Source organism: Sphaerodactylus townsendi, linkage group LG05 (genome assembly GCF_021028975.2).
Source record: "Sphaerodactylus townsendi isolate TG3544 linkage group LG05, MPM_Stown_v2.3, whole genome shotgun sequence".
Taxonomy (NCBI): Eukaryota; Metazoa; Chordata; class Lepidosauria; order Squamata; family Sphaerodactylidae; genus Sphaerodactylus; species Sphaerodactylus townsendi.
The window spans coordinates 75619732-75636122 of NC_059429.1; the positions used below are offsets into that span (position 1 = coordinate 75619732).

Consider the following 16391-nt stretch of genomic DNA (forward strand, 5'->3'; position numbering starts at 1 on the left):
AGAATTGTGTCTCTACAGCAAAGCATAAGATATTCTCATACAAGCCTCTGCAGGCTGTACAATCTGTTAAGAGGAGGAGTCCAACCCTTATACCATGATAATATCCCTCACCAAAAATAAAATGCCTAATGGAATCTCTGAAGCCAGAGAGAATGGGAGTTCCATTTATTAGAAGATTGGCTCTTCAGTACTTTCCTCCATGAAAAGTAGAATATTTTTTGCAAACAAATACACATACATATTGGGAGGAGAAAGCAGAGCAACTGATACTTACTGTGCTCTGCCTTCTGTACACCTCTAGTGCCTGCAGTGCACTACTGCATTAGAAGTAAAATAAATGAAATGCATTCTGTCTGAAGCATGATGCAGGTTTCAGCCCACCCCCCACCCCCTCGGGCTGACTTGTGCCTCCAAAATATTGTCCTCCCACTCTTTCTCACTTGGGGGGTCCTGAACATTAGATCATCTCATGTAGACCCTTTATGACCTCATGTAGACCCATGAGCTCTGTTCACCAGCTGTGCTCCCTCCACAACAACTCAATTTTAGAAAAGTGTATTCAAATTTTAAGGGGACTAAGGAGAGACAGTGTGGTACGATGGTTAAAGTAGGAATAGGAAGACCGAGGTATCAATCTTCACTCTTCCAGCAAACTTCTCCTAATTTACACCACAAGGTTATGGTGAAAATGAAACGGAGGCGGAACATACACTGTACCAAGTTCCTTCGAAATCTAACGAATTTCACAGCTAAAAAGATGTGTGTTTCCTTTGCAGTCATGCTAATTCATTACTTGCTGCAAATTTGGCTAGTGAGCCAATGCTGTTGATAACACACATGGAAGAAAAGCTTCACAATCATGAGTGAATAGCTTGAAGGCCTTTATATCTATTCCAGTATGGATCGTGCTAAAGAATGCATCTCATGGTCAAGATTCTATGTAACTACAAGTGTGCTTCAGCTTTCTTCGTACACATTTGGGTTGCTCAAAGACACGCAGCTCTGGCACGATTACAAAATGGATGAACACAGAAAGAGGATTTTAATGTTTCCACAGCTGGTCAGGCAGACGTTGCTATCGTGAACATTTTAACTGGGCCTAAGTCTAATAGCCAGATGGCATCTCAAGATGCATCCCAGATCTCTACGCAGTCTTGATACAAGTATTTGAGTAGCAAATGTGTCATAGTGTTCCTCACCTGGTTCTTGTCATCTTCTTCCCAGTACACCAATTCATACTTAGTGATGCGTTCCTGGGATGCTGGCAGCCATGTCAGCATAATCCGTGTGTCAGACTCTGCTTCAGCCTGGAAGTCCACTGGCTGGGATGGAACTGCGGGTCAATAAAATACGAGTCGTTAGCCTGAGAAAGAATGCCAAGGAGGCTTTAGGAAACTTTCCAGTAATGAGCCCTAATGCCAATGCATCTCAATAGCCAGTCCATGAACTCCATTTAATCCATTCAAGTTTTTTCCCTAACCTCCAAATTCAAGCATAGGAAATTATGCTTTTTCTCAGGTTGGTGATTAACTTAACTATCTCCATCTGAGCCGCCGTTAACTATCTAAGCATCCCTCCCCCTCTCATATTAACTTGTTGATGGAATGCTGCCTTCAGTATATGGGAAAGGCAAATTGCTCATCAATCTGAGCCAAAAGTACAAGGTTAAAGATTTTCCCTTCCTGCAATAAAAAAATCATTTCTCAAACATGGCCTTGGGCTTTCAATTATCAGCTCTCTGCAAAATTAGGGTAGACAAGTAAAGGACAGTGCTCAGCCTCAACCTATCATACATACCACCCTGCTGGGTTTTGAGCTGGATGACATCAGAAGGGGGCCCATCTCCTACTGAAGTGAAGGCCAAGGCGCGGATACTATAGGTAGTCCCAGTTATCAAGCTTCCCACAGTGGTAAGATGACTGTCATCAGTGTTGTGTTTCTGCCACATATTGAGTGGTAGGTGGGGATTGGTGGTGAAATACACCCGGTAGCCCCGGATCTGCCCGTTAGGCTCTTCAGGTTGTTCCCATTGTACCAGCATGGTGCTAGCACTCAGCATCCGTGCCTGCACTTTGAGAGGTGGACTTGATGGGGCTTGCTCTCCTGTCCGTGCCTCAACCAGTTCACTAGGGGGACCTCTGCCAATGTTGTTGACAGCAATAACTCGGAACTCATATTCTGAGAAAGGGCTCAGGCCTCCAATACTGTAGCGGGTGGTTGCCACACCATCCACTTCTTGGAAAGTGCCTTCCCAAGTCTTAGACTTATACTGGATGACATAGTAGGAGATAGGGTCAGCATTTCCTGAATCCCAGGTGAGAGTCACACTTGTAGCCGTTGTCTCAGTCACTATTAGTGTTGCTGGTGGTTTTGGCAGAGCTGAAAGCAGAAAGCATGTTGTCAATAATTGGATTAATGCAAGTACTGCAATGTGCAGAAATACAGAAGAGGTTCAGACTTTTGCTAACATTCTCCATTAAAGGCAGAAATCATTTCATACTCAGGGCACACGTTTTTATATTACATATTACCATATATTGCTTGAAGTGCTTCTTAATGGAAGGGTAAACATGGCAATCATGTTATTAGATGTGCTCAAAGCACTTGCTGGCAGAAAGTTAAATAAAGGTAATTTAAACAAGGATTCAAGGCATGTTTTTCCTAGGGGAGAAGGGATGTTAAGCTAGCGTACACTCTGAAAAGCCTGGATCAGGGCCAACAGAAAGCACACCAAGGGTAACAGTAGCTCCAATGACAGGCTTAACAGCGTGAAGATTGTAAACTTCAATACATTATGGCAAGCATATTTAGGTTTTGGATCTTGACAGCATATGGAGACATGATGTCACTGTGTGTGTGTGGGGGGGGGGGGGGGGTATCATTCCTATTGCTCCGGGTGACTCAGATGATACCCTACCATCTCACTCCAAATAATGAATTGAATGCTGAAGTACCTCAGCACAACTGCTCACATATGGCTCACAACTGCTCACATATGACTAGAAAAAGCTGTGTCTTGTATTGTGTTTTAGTATACTGAGATTCTCCTTTGTAATGGTTAAGCTGGGCAGCACCAAGGTACCAAAGAGCAAGATATGAACCAAAGTACTTTCTCTGGCTCAAGACTCCTTGACCTTACTAACTACCCTCTGGGGCTGGATAATGGAATGCTGAGCAGCCAAAGGGGAAAAATACAGACCTAACCTGAAAAACAAGCTAGGAATCGAAGAGATTGAGAAGTCTAATAGATATCTGTTAAAATATATTAAATATACATTTTATTGTATTGTCAAAGGCTTTCATTTTATTGCCTGTGCTTAACTTTTAACAATAGAAAACTATATTTTAAAATATCATTAGAAAATATACATCAACATCTAAAAACATGTAAAATATCACATTACAAAATATATCACAAATAACCACAAGACTTCAATTGTTATGATCACATACAAAATATCCCAGAATCTATACCCCAAAGACCTGACAAGTTTCTTTTTCAGAGGGAGGTCAACAAATAACCCCTCATACATAGAACTAATATCCATACATGAAATCTTTTTTGCAGTCCAGTATGCTTTATATAAAAAAAACTACTGGTGTTCCCACAGATATTTAAATTTTATACTGTGAATCCTACAAAGTTCATATTCACCAGGTAACTTTTCAAAAGAATACCACTTGGCAGACCTTCCCTGGACTGAAATGAAATCAACTATGTGTGGTCCAACATATATCTAAGAGGCAGTTTCTTTGATATGTGTCCTTTTGAAAAGTTATCTGGTGAACCAGTGAGGAATTACAGTGGAAATGTTAAAGAAGAAATTTCCTCCCAAAAGTAAAGACACCCCAGGAGATTACTGCTGAGTAACATACAGAAAGGGAAAAGTTCATGGGAGTGAGCCTCTTTTGAATTTTGGGGCATAATTTGCTCTAATTCACCAGGGCCAAGAGAGTGCTTATAAGTCCAACAGTACTGTTTTACCATCCTCTGTAAATGATGTCTAGAAAACAGCTTGTGAGAGCTGATTAATGGAGAACTATAGCATGCAAAGGGCCAATCATCTATTGGGATATTGTGGACTACTCTTCCAGTAAGAACTACACCTTGAGATGGACAGACAAACTTGGAGATGGTACTGTTAAAGAATGCCCTGTATGCAGAGAAATGAATGCTGAAGCAAGATCTTATCAATTGCTGAAAACTAATTTGAAGAGGGAAAATCCTAAATCCATTCAATACGGACAGTGTCTATGTCAACAGGGACATGACAGTGCTGAGAAGATCTCTCATGGCCAGAACTGTGGAATACATCAATACACATGAAACTGCTTTAAACTGAAGGAGACCATTGGTCTGCCATGTCTACTCAGACTGGAAGTAACTTTACACGGTCCCAGGCAGAGATCTTTCACATCACCTGCAACATTAACTTTTTCAATATATCTTTCTGCTTGCCAAGCAGAGCTGCAGCCCTTCCCCTCAAGGAAGGGAGGTAAAGAATATTATACTTTAGGAATATTATACTTTAGGAATATTATACTTTAGTGCTTTTTCTTTCTTTCCTATCTGTCACATTCACTATATTTAAAAAATCCAGGTTTCTCTTAGCCGCCCTTGGAAACTGCAGTCCATATCTGCAACCATTAGAAAAGTTAAGGGTTGGACGTTTCCACATATCTTCTTCAAAATCCCCAAGGATAATCACTTCCTTGTCAAGGTTTGGCACTGGGTTTGCTCCCATTTCAGCTGGGGACTTTGTATGTCAGAGATCTATGTAATGTCCACTAATGCAGTGAGATTTCTGAATTGCAAAGAAGAGCTTCTGTCAATTGGGAAGGGCCAAGGCTCATTGGTAGAGAACATGCTTTGCATACAAGATTCTATCCCTAGCATATTAAAGGATTTCAGGTAGTAGGTGCTGAAGACAAACTAGGGAACCAATGCAGTCAGAGTAGACAACATTAATTTGGATGGTCTGACTTGATATAAAGCAGCTTCATAAGTTCATTTCTCTGGCTACTTCTGACCAAACCTGGCAGAGTCAAACAGCAAATTATCTCCCAAACCATTACTTCATTAATGAATAATCTCAGACAAGGAGGATGCCTATCCTAGTCAAAATCTGTTCTTCACCAGGAAGCTGGTATAAGGTGCCATGGGAAGTTTCTTACCTTTGACAGTAATCTGTGCTGTTGCTTGGATTATGCCTAGTGAGGACATGGCTTCACAGGTGTAATTGGCTGACTGCGTGATATTGACCAGTTCCAGAACATTCCTGCCCATTGGCATATCATCTTCTTTCGTTAGTTCCTGAGTTCCAACTATCCACTTCACATAGGGCATTGGGGACCCCACTGCTACACATGTGAGGTTCACACTACCTCCAGGCATCACCTCATGGTTGCTTGGAGGGATTGAAAATCGAGGTGACACTCGCCGCACTGAAACAAGGAACAGATAGCTAGTAGAGTCACAGTCTAGGACACTGATACTCACCTAGATGGGGAGTGGGGAAAAGGATCAAAATTTACCACATCAATTCAGAAAAAGAGAATTCTGTGCGAGAGCTGTTCACTGCTCTGCCTAACTGCTTGCCTGTGACTTTCCATTTTAGCCACTGGCCCTTTTACACCATTATTCTTGTTTCATCTGCATCGGTTCATATTCATTTGTAGAGTTCACATTCCTTCATAGACTTCATGGAGTTAACTGGCCCTCTACAAGGTTAAATTACCAGCTCAATTATCTGGCTTTATGGCAAAGCGACCTGCAGGCCAATCCTACCTACCTTGCAGGGACAGCTGCAGGGTTTTATTTTAATTTACAGTGAGCTTTACCTATAGTTAAAACAGCACCCTGTTCTAGAGCACTGCGCTTGGGTCACCTCAGAGTCCAATGAGATCAGTTTGCTGATGGACAGGAGATGAAACCTAAGCTGACAGTGCAGGGCTTGGCTGATGGAGTCCTCCTCACCTTTGGGAATGTACTCTAGGAGACAGATCACTCCTCATTTCACTGTGCTACATCACTTCAAATCAAACTCCTTACTGTGCTTATTTGTAGTCAAACCCTCAGATTCATTGTGGCTCCCTGGTTGTTGGCCGCGCACACTTCAGTCAGGAAAATGACACTGAGAAATGAGGCCCCTTCTGCAAGGACACTGTTATGGGCCAATTTAAGTAGGAATAGAGAAACACAATTGAGCACAGTAAATCTTTGTCTCTGCTGGGCAAGCTCATTTCAAGTTGTATTTAAAAAGAGGGAAAAGCTGCAGTGTCTCTCCTCTTCCAGAAAACCTGCTTCTGTGGAATGAAGATGTCAGTGCATGTTTGTGATGTATGAGCACACAAGTGTGCGTAGAGCTGATTTGCTTGTAAGGAGCCCTCTGTTGCTTAGCATCCTCAGTTCACAACATCAACGCGGGCAGAGTAGTGAAGAGCTGCGGTGCAAAGAGCCTGACTTGGAGCAGCACAGTGGAATCTTTGTTAGTCTGACGGGAGAGACTGGCTCAGGGCTGGAACCCACTGGGAGTGCCACACGCTGGGTTTCCTTCTGCGCCTTCTCCAGCACCAGAAAATCTTATTAAAAAGGGGGCAGCTGCTGACAGATGGGCCGACAAGACTCAGCTCAGCCTGACGGGCTGACACTTCCCCTAATCAAATTTTGCTTGAGTGCTCTTTGATGATTCATTCTCAAACCAACAGACTTACAGAAATAGACTGAATGCAGAAGCCCCCACACGAGCATGTACAACAGAGTGAGGGTTTGGGGATAAATTAGACAATACTGTCAACAGTGTGTGCATACTACACACCATCTCAGTGACAAAACAGAGCTCATTAGCGCTTGCCAGTGAGGGGTGGGGGGAGGGGAATGATAATGTGCATAATTTCAAATGTCTAAATCTACAGTCTTGCAGGCTGTTTCTTTAATCAATTATTTAACCTCAAATCAATAGCTACATGCATGATTGCCAGCAAGAGGCTTGTTACCTGACTGACAGGGGAGCACTCCCCAAACAAGACAGAAATTAAAGCAAACCAGTGCTCTACACAGTTATGAGGATACCCAGGTACTTGATGGACATGGCAATGGGTCAACATGATGGGTGGTTGTCCAACACAGCCTGGCTCTGGTCGGCAAGAAGCAGGACTTCTCCCCTACCCCAATCCCTGCAATGAACATGGTATCGAGCCAGTACAAGAAGAGGTTGTTCATGTGTTGAATCTCAATCCCGGGGTGAAGCAACTTCCCACCCGCTCACCAACCAAACTAGTATCAAAGAAAAGCAAGCTTGAGGAGTATCACTACAGGCCCGTGCATGGCAATTGTTCTCTGGTTTGACATGCACCAGACAGGCAGGAGGTCAAGCACAGGAAAAAAAGCCACTATACAATCCAGACGCCCCCCCCCCCCCCAAAAAAAAAAAAAGAAAAACAAAACCAGCAGAAGGTAAAAATGTACAGAAATGCAAGCACAGGACACAGGAGTGAAACTGGGAGGCATTCATGCAGAAGGGCTAAGAGAAGCTATTAGCATGCAGAAATCACTTTTGCTACCCTCCCCAGTGAGAACAGGCAAGAGAGTTCTTTCAGCAACCCTTGGTTTACACAAGTTCTCCCCCCCCAATGCAAGCCTAAATAATTATCAAATTGGAGCATGTTTCCACCAAAACTGCATTTCCTGACACATCCTTCAGACATCAACACCCAGCTGTCTCCACTGTGGCCATAAAAGAACCTGTCAGGACCACGCTTGGGAAGAAAGAACACTGCTTGTATATCTGCTGATAAGCGGTTTAGTTCATTCGGGCAAAGTGCTATCAAGAAAATCTCTTGCCCTTTTTAAAAGCTGCTGTTTACTGTTCTAGCGGCAGGGGAAGAGAAAAGGTTACTTGACAATGATGGGTCCTCCTTTCTCCCCCAGCCTCAGGATGAATGGTAATGAAAATCTCCCTTCCCCCTCCAATTCCTGCACAGCAACAAGTATGTTTAAAGGCAGGCTTCAGGCAAATCCCTTTGCCAAAGGGCAGTTTCACAAAGATAAGACCCAGGGGCACTAAAAGAGCACGACTGATGCTACAAAAAGACTCAGCAAATGCCACTCTTAGCACACACATTCGTCTTCTTAAAGGCAGCACAAGCACTGAATTGGCAACCCCCTTTCTTCTCTCATGACACCGTGATGATGTAGCGGTGCTGCATACAGGTGGAGAAATGAATTTGTTTTGGTTCCTCTCTTAGATGCCATTTTGTTCAACTTTTCATTTTCAGTCCTTCCTGTCATGTGGTTACCCTACTCTTGACCTTGGCCAAGATTCAGTTGACTGCTCTCCAACCATTCTAAGTAGGCTAAAAATTGCATAGCATAAGCAACATGGACGGATTGCATTGTGCTTGGAGGGGACGCCTGCCACATAGGTCACAAACCCCCAAACTTGGCAACAGTTCTTGCATAAACAGGCTTGAATACAGCAGATGCTTTTTGTGCGTAGAAGGGAAGGCGTGATTTTCACCCTTGCAGTGGAAGACTCCCCCTTGGTGCTGTTTAGGGGGCATCTCCCAAAGGTCACATTTTTGGGCTGCTGAAGGAGAGGGAGGTGGAGTAGTTACACTCTGCAGATGGGAATCTTGGAAATCTTCCATGGGATCCAATCCATAAATTGTAAATTGACCCCAAGGGGAAATACTAAGGGCTTCCAGGATTAAGGGTGGATGACCTGACCGGGAGAAGTGAAACAGCAGTTTCCCAGTCATCTGCTGTAATTGAAAACTAAAAAACAAATGAGCAGAGACCAGCTCTGTGACTCTCCCAAGTGAAAAGGGAGATGCAGTGCAATTCTCTTTGCACAAACAGATCATATGTTGACTCGATGGAGAAATGAGGATTTCCTCCACAAAAGGTGGTGAAGTTGAAATTAGCAGCTGCACGATTCAATACTGTTGACCCCGGGCTTTGCCTCCCTCCCTGGATTCTCTCAGGCAGTTTATTTTTGATAGACTGTTTGTCTGGTTGCAAATACGCAGAGGAACTGTTGCAAATCAAACTGTAGCTCTCATTATGTAAAGGGGGAGGAACAGGGGCAGGACAATCAATGGAGGCTCAAATGTACATCTCACTAAGGGTGGGGGAAGCCTCGTTTCCTTTCTTTCCCTGCCATCAAATTGGACATCAAGGTCTTAAAATGTCAATAACAGGAGAAAGGATGGGCTCAGAGATGCTGCTGTCAATCCAGCCTGGATTATAATCTGGCAAGGATGCCTGGAAAGGTTATAAATGAGGCAAATTCCAGCCCAACATCCGTGTATCATTCTAGGATAATTGGCAGCTTCTTTGTCTGTTGAGTCCAGTGGGATGTGAAGCAAGGCTGTCAATCAACATTAGAATGCTCTGGCAGAGCTGGTGAGAGTCGCTTATACAGCATCCACACAGGTCCACCAGGCTCGGGTCTCTCTCTTTGTCCTGCCGTAAGAGACCATTAACAATTTACAGCAGATCTACTCTCACCCACTGCAGAAAATCTACCGGAAAACCTCTTCCAATTTTCAGAACAAATCACAGAGGCCAAGCTGGCCCAGATGTCTCCTAAACATTCTCAATATTATTCACACTAATAAGGCTTTTCTTTCTCAACACTTCTTTTACTGAACAGAACAGTCAGGTTTGGGGGGAGGGTTCGGATAAAACAGAAGTGAGCAACTTGGAGATGTTGCAAGAAATACACGAAGAAAATACATGGCAATGGGCAATGATGTCTAAGGTTTACTTCATCCAGCAGATTAGCAAACATGAGGGTCACTGTCATTCATCCCAGAGAAGGGCACCACGCATGGCTTGCAAAGGATGAACAATCCAACAAGCTTCCCCAATGAACTGAGCATGCATGCAACAAGTTGGCACTTGGGATGGAAAGTAAGTGACACAGTATATCCCTAAACCCTCTAACAGCAGCCCAGGGGGAAAGAACACACCAGCAGAAACCAGCTGTACATCCTTGGAGATGGGGAGGGGAGACACAAGCAGTACTGGGAAGGAGGTGGGGAGGAGTTAATAATTTAGCATGCATTAGCGTGCACCTTCCCTGCATCCACAGCAAAGGAGCATTGATCAATCACCCTGCTTCTCTCATATTGGAGTAGCTGCTTCTCAGGTTTCATCAAAGAATGAGGTAAATTCTCACAGCCCTCCCCTCTATTTTTCTGCTTCCAGCTTGGGAAACTCCAGGCACTAGACAACGGCTCAGAGCTGGGTAATTGAATAGAGCGAGTGGCAGATCCAAACTGAAGATGAAGGTCCCCGGTCAGTCACCATTCATCCAAAGGAAGTGGTGCATCAGATCCATTTTCTAACTGCTTCACCATTTTTTGTCAATTACTGCAAAGCAGGATCTATTTATTTTATTTGAAAGGACAGAAGCAATTCATGGAATCACCACCACACATCGTGGCAACACATCTGGTTCCAGAGATCCTGCTTTTTCATGCCTTCAGTTCTCACACACTCACTTTATCTCACTTCCCACAGGTATTCTCTGCCTGCCTTATGCTCACAGCTCCTGTCTTTGTCATAAATTATTTCAACATTCAGGGTGATGTGACAGTTTACTTAGTCTGCAGCATTCTTGGCTGCTGTAAAAATAACCAGGACTTCCCTCAACAGCTCAAATGGTATCAATTTAGAATTTTTGGGCATTTTATGTAAACTTTGACTTTCACAAAAGAATTACTGAATTATGACTGCAATAAATTGTAATTTTGAGGGGTAAAAAGTCAAATATTCTCCTTCATTTAGGGTTAACAGGCTTATCAGTCTCCCATGAGAGTGATAATTATAACTTGCATCAATTTTCTGCACTGGCTGCCTCGAGTCCCTTGGGAGATTGGCGGGGTACAAATGTAAAATATAAAATAAACAAATAAATAAATACATTTTGCCATAAAAGGAATTACTGTGGCTGAACCACCTTCCTATCATCTGTATAACTTGGCCAGCTGGGTCAGCTAACACATTTTGGTTTAGGCTTTCACCAATGGGGTGAAGACATTGTGATGGGACACCCACTGTTCCTTTGGCCTTATATGCTCTAGTGACTGCTGCTCTAGCTTCTTCCAAACATCTCACTTGCTTCTGGAAGGTAGAGAAGGCACAAACACAAAATCATTATCCAAAAGATCTGAACAATTCCCTCCCCTTTTTGTTACAGCCCTTTTCAATAAAGGTCTATTATGGAGGGTGATCAGCTTCGTGACCAGTGTACCTTCTTGTTGGGGCAAATTGTTTAGTGCAGACGTATTTTTGCCAGTTCAGCGCTGCCCCAATCTCACCTTTCTCCTTTCTCAAAATTTGTGAGTGCTCTTTAACCATGAATGGTTTTTTTCTTTGCCTGGAGAGCAGAGGGAATCCTGGCCTGCACAGAATATTGTCCTGGGCATTTTCCCTCCGCCCGCCTTGCTTTCCCCCACCCACTCCAGGGCGCTCAGTGGAGAATTCCGCCCACCTTTCACTCCTCAGTAACCTCCATGGCGACTGTCATTTTTACACATCTATCCCTGTTAAATTCATAATCACGATAATATGATCATCAATATCAGTTTTTTGGTATTTGCGGCATACATCTATTGATGAAACAATGTGCATAATTGAAATTGACAAGATTCTATCTATTTTCTTAATCCTGCTTGCTCCTGTGTTCTGGCAATCATTTAAAACCCTGCTGCCCTTCCAGAGTTCCTATTACTTTGGCATGTTTTCCTCAGGAAGAAGGCTGTCATTTGCTGATTGTAGGGGAATGGCATGCAAGTGAGCCCCGCCTAGGGGAAGAGCTGCAAAAGGGCTTTCTGGGGGTGGGTCTGCCGTTTGGCTGTAGACCTATGGTCATTGAAGTGGGGGGGGGGAGTGTGTGTGTGTGTGGGGGAAGAACTCTCCCTCCCTTTCCCTCCCCCTCTTTCTGGTACTCTAACTTTGGGGTTAGACAGCAGTGCATCGGTGCTTATAATTTCTGTTCTGTTAAATGGCATGGGGAGGGGTTTATGGACAATATTTCAATCTTGAGTAGGCATTTAGGGTGGCCATTTAGACAGCTGTGCATGCAGTGCAGGACTGCAGATGAATGGCAGCAGACATTGCGATGAGACATCCTGCTGAGTGCTGAGATGCTCCCTGAAACTGGAACCCTACTGAGCTCATGCATAGTGCATTTATGCAGTGATACATCAATATTTCACTATTGTAATGACCCAAAATTTAAAAAAATGATGCAACTGCCAAGTAGGCCAGAGTGAATCTGGCAGAAGATCACAGAAGTGAAAGCTGATTGGAACCGGGGGTGGGGGGTGGGGGGGTTTCCAGCAAAATGCCAGAGATCTCCCGACATTGATTGTTGTGACATTTATAGAGAGGGAGGAAGGGGACTGCTGGAATGGAGGCTGCAGGAACGATGATTGATGAGGAAGTGCAGGGGCGCATGCATGAACATTTGAATTTCCTAACACTGAGCAGCTATGTTGGATCTTTGGTGCAAAATGCAAAAAAAGAAAAAAAGAAAAAAGGGGGAATTCTCCCCAACAGACATCACACATGACTACAGACCCATGGAAGCTGGAGGCTAATTAGGAGATCACTCCTGGAGCTGATAGGGCGAAAGCTGCAGGGGTGGGGGTGGGGAGTGGACAGTCTGCAAAAGGGGGCAGCACACCACAGATCAAAGTCTGCAAAGCAAATGCTGATCATAACTACAGTAAGCCCTGTATGCCTAATAGGCCAAAATCTCCTGATGGAGAGGTGGCTCCTGGGGCCTCACAATCTATTGACAGCATCACCAGCAGGAGGGGAAAAATGGAAAGAGAAAAAATGCATTTAGAGACTAATCTTTTGCTCAAACAATGCTGCAGTATTTATGTTCCCAATGCATCCCTGAGTGCTGACATTTTATAGACAATTTCCAAAACAGAGCCTTGCCATTTTTGGATTACATTTCAGCTATAACTTTTAGGGCTAATTATTTGCACTGACAACCCCATATAAAAGAAGATCTATCATTACAGCAGTGCAATGCCAAATACACATCATGGTTCGGCCTGGTGACATGCTAATAGCAAAGCAAGAGAGAGGCAGAATGTGCCGTTCTGAAATTTGCATTCATTCACTTCTGAAAATAACATAACATGAGGGGGTTTTTTTTGGGGGGGGGGGAGAGAAAAGAGCTGCTGTATCAAGATAAAATAGCTCTTTATTAAATAACCTGGTGGCAATTGCAGAGCAACAATTAAATGCATGGGTGAACAGTGCATAGTTGTATATAAAGGTGAAAAAAAAATCCTGAGAAGTAATTATCCAACCCAAACGAATTATAAACCTTGGAAAAATCTCACCAGAATATTGAATACCTAATATCTTTCTTCTCATTAAACACTTGTTGTCTAGGACATTTATGGCAAGGCAAAATATGACAGCCCCATTACTGGTTGGTCTAGGCCTCTTTGACATAATTTGCCCTATTGGTGGATGGGTTAGAAAAAAAATTGTTGATTACCTGCACCTGATGTTTTCACATGGTCAACTGTGAAGTCACATATATGGGTTCTGCACTTGCAAAAAAGGCAACACTGAACAGTTAAAACTTTAGATAAGAATTAGTGCTCAAGCCCACTCCTTGAGGGAGGGTTCTACCCCTCAGAACATAACCAAAAGAAGGAGTGAGCACCTCACTGCTCAGCTCCTTCATGCTATCACTAGCAGCTATCATCAGAGAGAAAGAATAAGAGATGCCAGCAGTGGGGAAAGATGACTAATTGTATGACTGCACAAATGCCTACTCCAATAACATCAACTACAGGTCAGCAAACTCTTTTTTTCCTCATGAGTTCCACACACTGCAGTTCTGCAGTTGCACACACTGGTGTTCAGCAAACAGACCCATCTGGTGCTCCAAAGGTTGCATACCATCAGTTGTAAATGTAATACGTGTTTCCCCGAAAATAAGACAGGGTCTCATATCATTTTTTACTCCAAAAGATGAGTTAGGGCTCATTTTCAGGGGATTTGGGTTTTTTCCATGATTTTGCGCCCCCCACATGACCAGATCATCTGCGCCGGGGAATCTGTAACTAGGGCTTATTTTTGGAGTAGGGCTTATATTTCAAGCATTCTCCAAAAATCCCGAAAAATCAGGGCTTATTTTCGGGGTAGGTCTTATTTTCAGGGAAACAGGGTGGGAGGATGACACGTGTACTTCCTGGGCAGACTTGAATCTGTCCACCAATAAAGAGACAGCAGATGGTCATTTACAGAATATGGTTGTGTCAGTGTCACAATGAGCAAAGCGATGTAAGAACTGAAGGATAGCTAGAGAGGGTGTTTTTGAAGGACAGCAAATATAACAACAAAGGTGGTGACTGGTGTAAGACTATGGAGATGTTGAAAGTTGAGTGCTGTTTAATGTGATTAATGGTGGAGGCCTGGTCCTTGTAAGAAAGGCTTATTTGATAATGGTGTTAAAAACTACTCTGATGTATGTTTGGATGGGGTGAGACTTTTCTAGTTTGAAATAAAAATAAAGAAAGTAGAACAAGTACAGGGTCATATGGATATCATGGTGGAGTTGTAAACTGGAAGCCAATTGTTTATGCTGACAAATAAGGAGGTATTTTTGTTGTTTCAGAAATGCTGCTACTACTGTCAAGCATTTGATGAATATCTACATGGTTTGTTCAAAAGGTGGATGGAGGAGTATCAGTAATGGTAATTTCCTATAGCAAACTGAAGACATTTTCTAAGGTAAAGTATAATTATGATGTGGAAGTAGGCATTCCTGCAGCCATATTCTTTTGTTGAGTGGGATACTGTATGGTGTGATGAGTTCAATGTTTTTTTTTGTATGCAATTAATTTATTCACCCTTCTGGGTTTCTTAATAGTTAGATGTTCCCATCTTTTTTCAGCACTATGCAGCAAGAGGAACAGAATCTGAAAGTTTGTTATGGGTCCTATGGCACCTTCCCTAAGCCATGATCAAACCTTTCTGTGGAGAGTGTGTGTGTGTGAGGAGAGTGTTGAACTTCATGGTATATACCATGCACAAAAGGGTAGGCACTTTGCAATGGAATTCAAGTCACAGTGGGTAGTACAGCAGAGGGAGGAAAAAGCAACACAGATGCCAGTCACCAGTTGGTGGTTGAAGTAATTGTAGCACAGAGGGGTAAGGTCCTATAGAAGCAGTGGTTGGATAAAACTGTATCAGTACTGAGAGTATGGAGGCTGAAGGAGGTGTTTAGGATGTAATATGAAGCATGTGAAGAGCAGCTGGAAAACGGGTTTGCTTGGTAGTACTGGTGGCAAATTGATCTGAACCTCAGATTATAACATTGAGCCTGTACTAACACCAATCACCATCATTGTACCAAAAATAAAAAGATACATCACAGCATTTAAATGGGTGGCATTTGTTAGTCGAAAGACTGGTAGGGATCCCTCTCATTTCAACTGTGAAAAGAACCTCTGAAGTTCTTTGGTTGATACCTGTTACCAATGTGGGGACTAACTGAGGATAATCCTACTGATGGATTGCTGCCCATTATTTCCCATTCTCTCCACACAAGATGCACCATTCCCTTAAGAGGGAACTCCTGGAAAAGTCTTATGGAATGATCAGGTACTGAGAATACGAAGTTCAATGCAGCCACTGATGTGGACAATGATACCACAATGGTTAGCATAGTCAGAGTTAGGGTGGTAGAGATAGAAACTAACTGCACAGTGCCAGATAATGCTTCTAATTTAATGATCTTTGTCCTCTTTTTCATGTCCACTTAGCTGCTGCAGCAGTTTATTCACTTGAATCCCTGTGATGCTTCTTCCTTTTAGAGTATGCCTACTATTGCTTTAGTCACGTGTCACCTGGTCTTGACTGCTGCAGTCTATAGTAGAAGCATGGAAACTACTTCTCAAGTCCCAGCTCCTGCAGCAGCCAGAGGGCAGTGGAAGATAAGTTGACTCAGCACAGAGAAGGGTTGGTTGAGCCATTTTTATGAGCAACTTGGATTGCTCCCAAAGCAGGAGTCTATGTCTGGAAGCACAATTTCTCAAAGCCTGTGTAGTGAATTAGCACAAAAGGAGCAGGAAATCTCATGGATTTATCTTAAACACAGAAGATGAGGGTCATTAATTGTTATGCACTGGTAATTTTCCTCCACAGCTGTGTCCAGCAGAAGGCACTTGCCCCTACCCTTGAGGCATGCACAAGAGCATATCTATTCCTTGACAAAGGAACTGAATGTCAATTCTTTGGCTAGACCTCTCATATGAAGGAGTGCAAAAACATTATGAAGATACAGATGTATACATCCGGAATTCTTCACGAATGAAAATACTGCATCATATTTTCAGGGCAT

The 16391-nt window shown here is 43.2% G+C and overlaps 1 protein-coding gene across 21 annotated transcripts in view; it reads right to left on the bottom strand.

Moving 5' to 3' along the window:
• Nucleotides 1–16391, bottom strand: part of PTPRF (protein tyrosine phosphatase receptor type F) — a 623992-nt gene that overhangs the window by 82860 nt on the left and 524741 nt on the right. For all 21 annotated transcript variants that reach the window (XM_048497079.1, XM_048497096.1, XM_048497095.1 and 18 more), the window contains 3 exons: nt 5176–5445; nt 1798–2379; nt 1200–1333 (listed from right to left, as the gene is read on the bottom strand). In XM_048497079.1, the coding sequence (XP_048353036.1) occupies nt 1200–1333; nt 1798–2379; nt 5176–5445 (986 nt within the window). The remainder of the gene's footprint in view (nt 1–1199; nt 1334–1797; nt 2380–5175; nt 5446–16391) is intronic.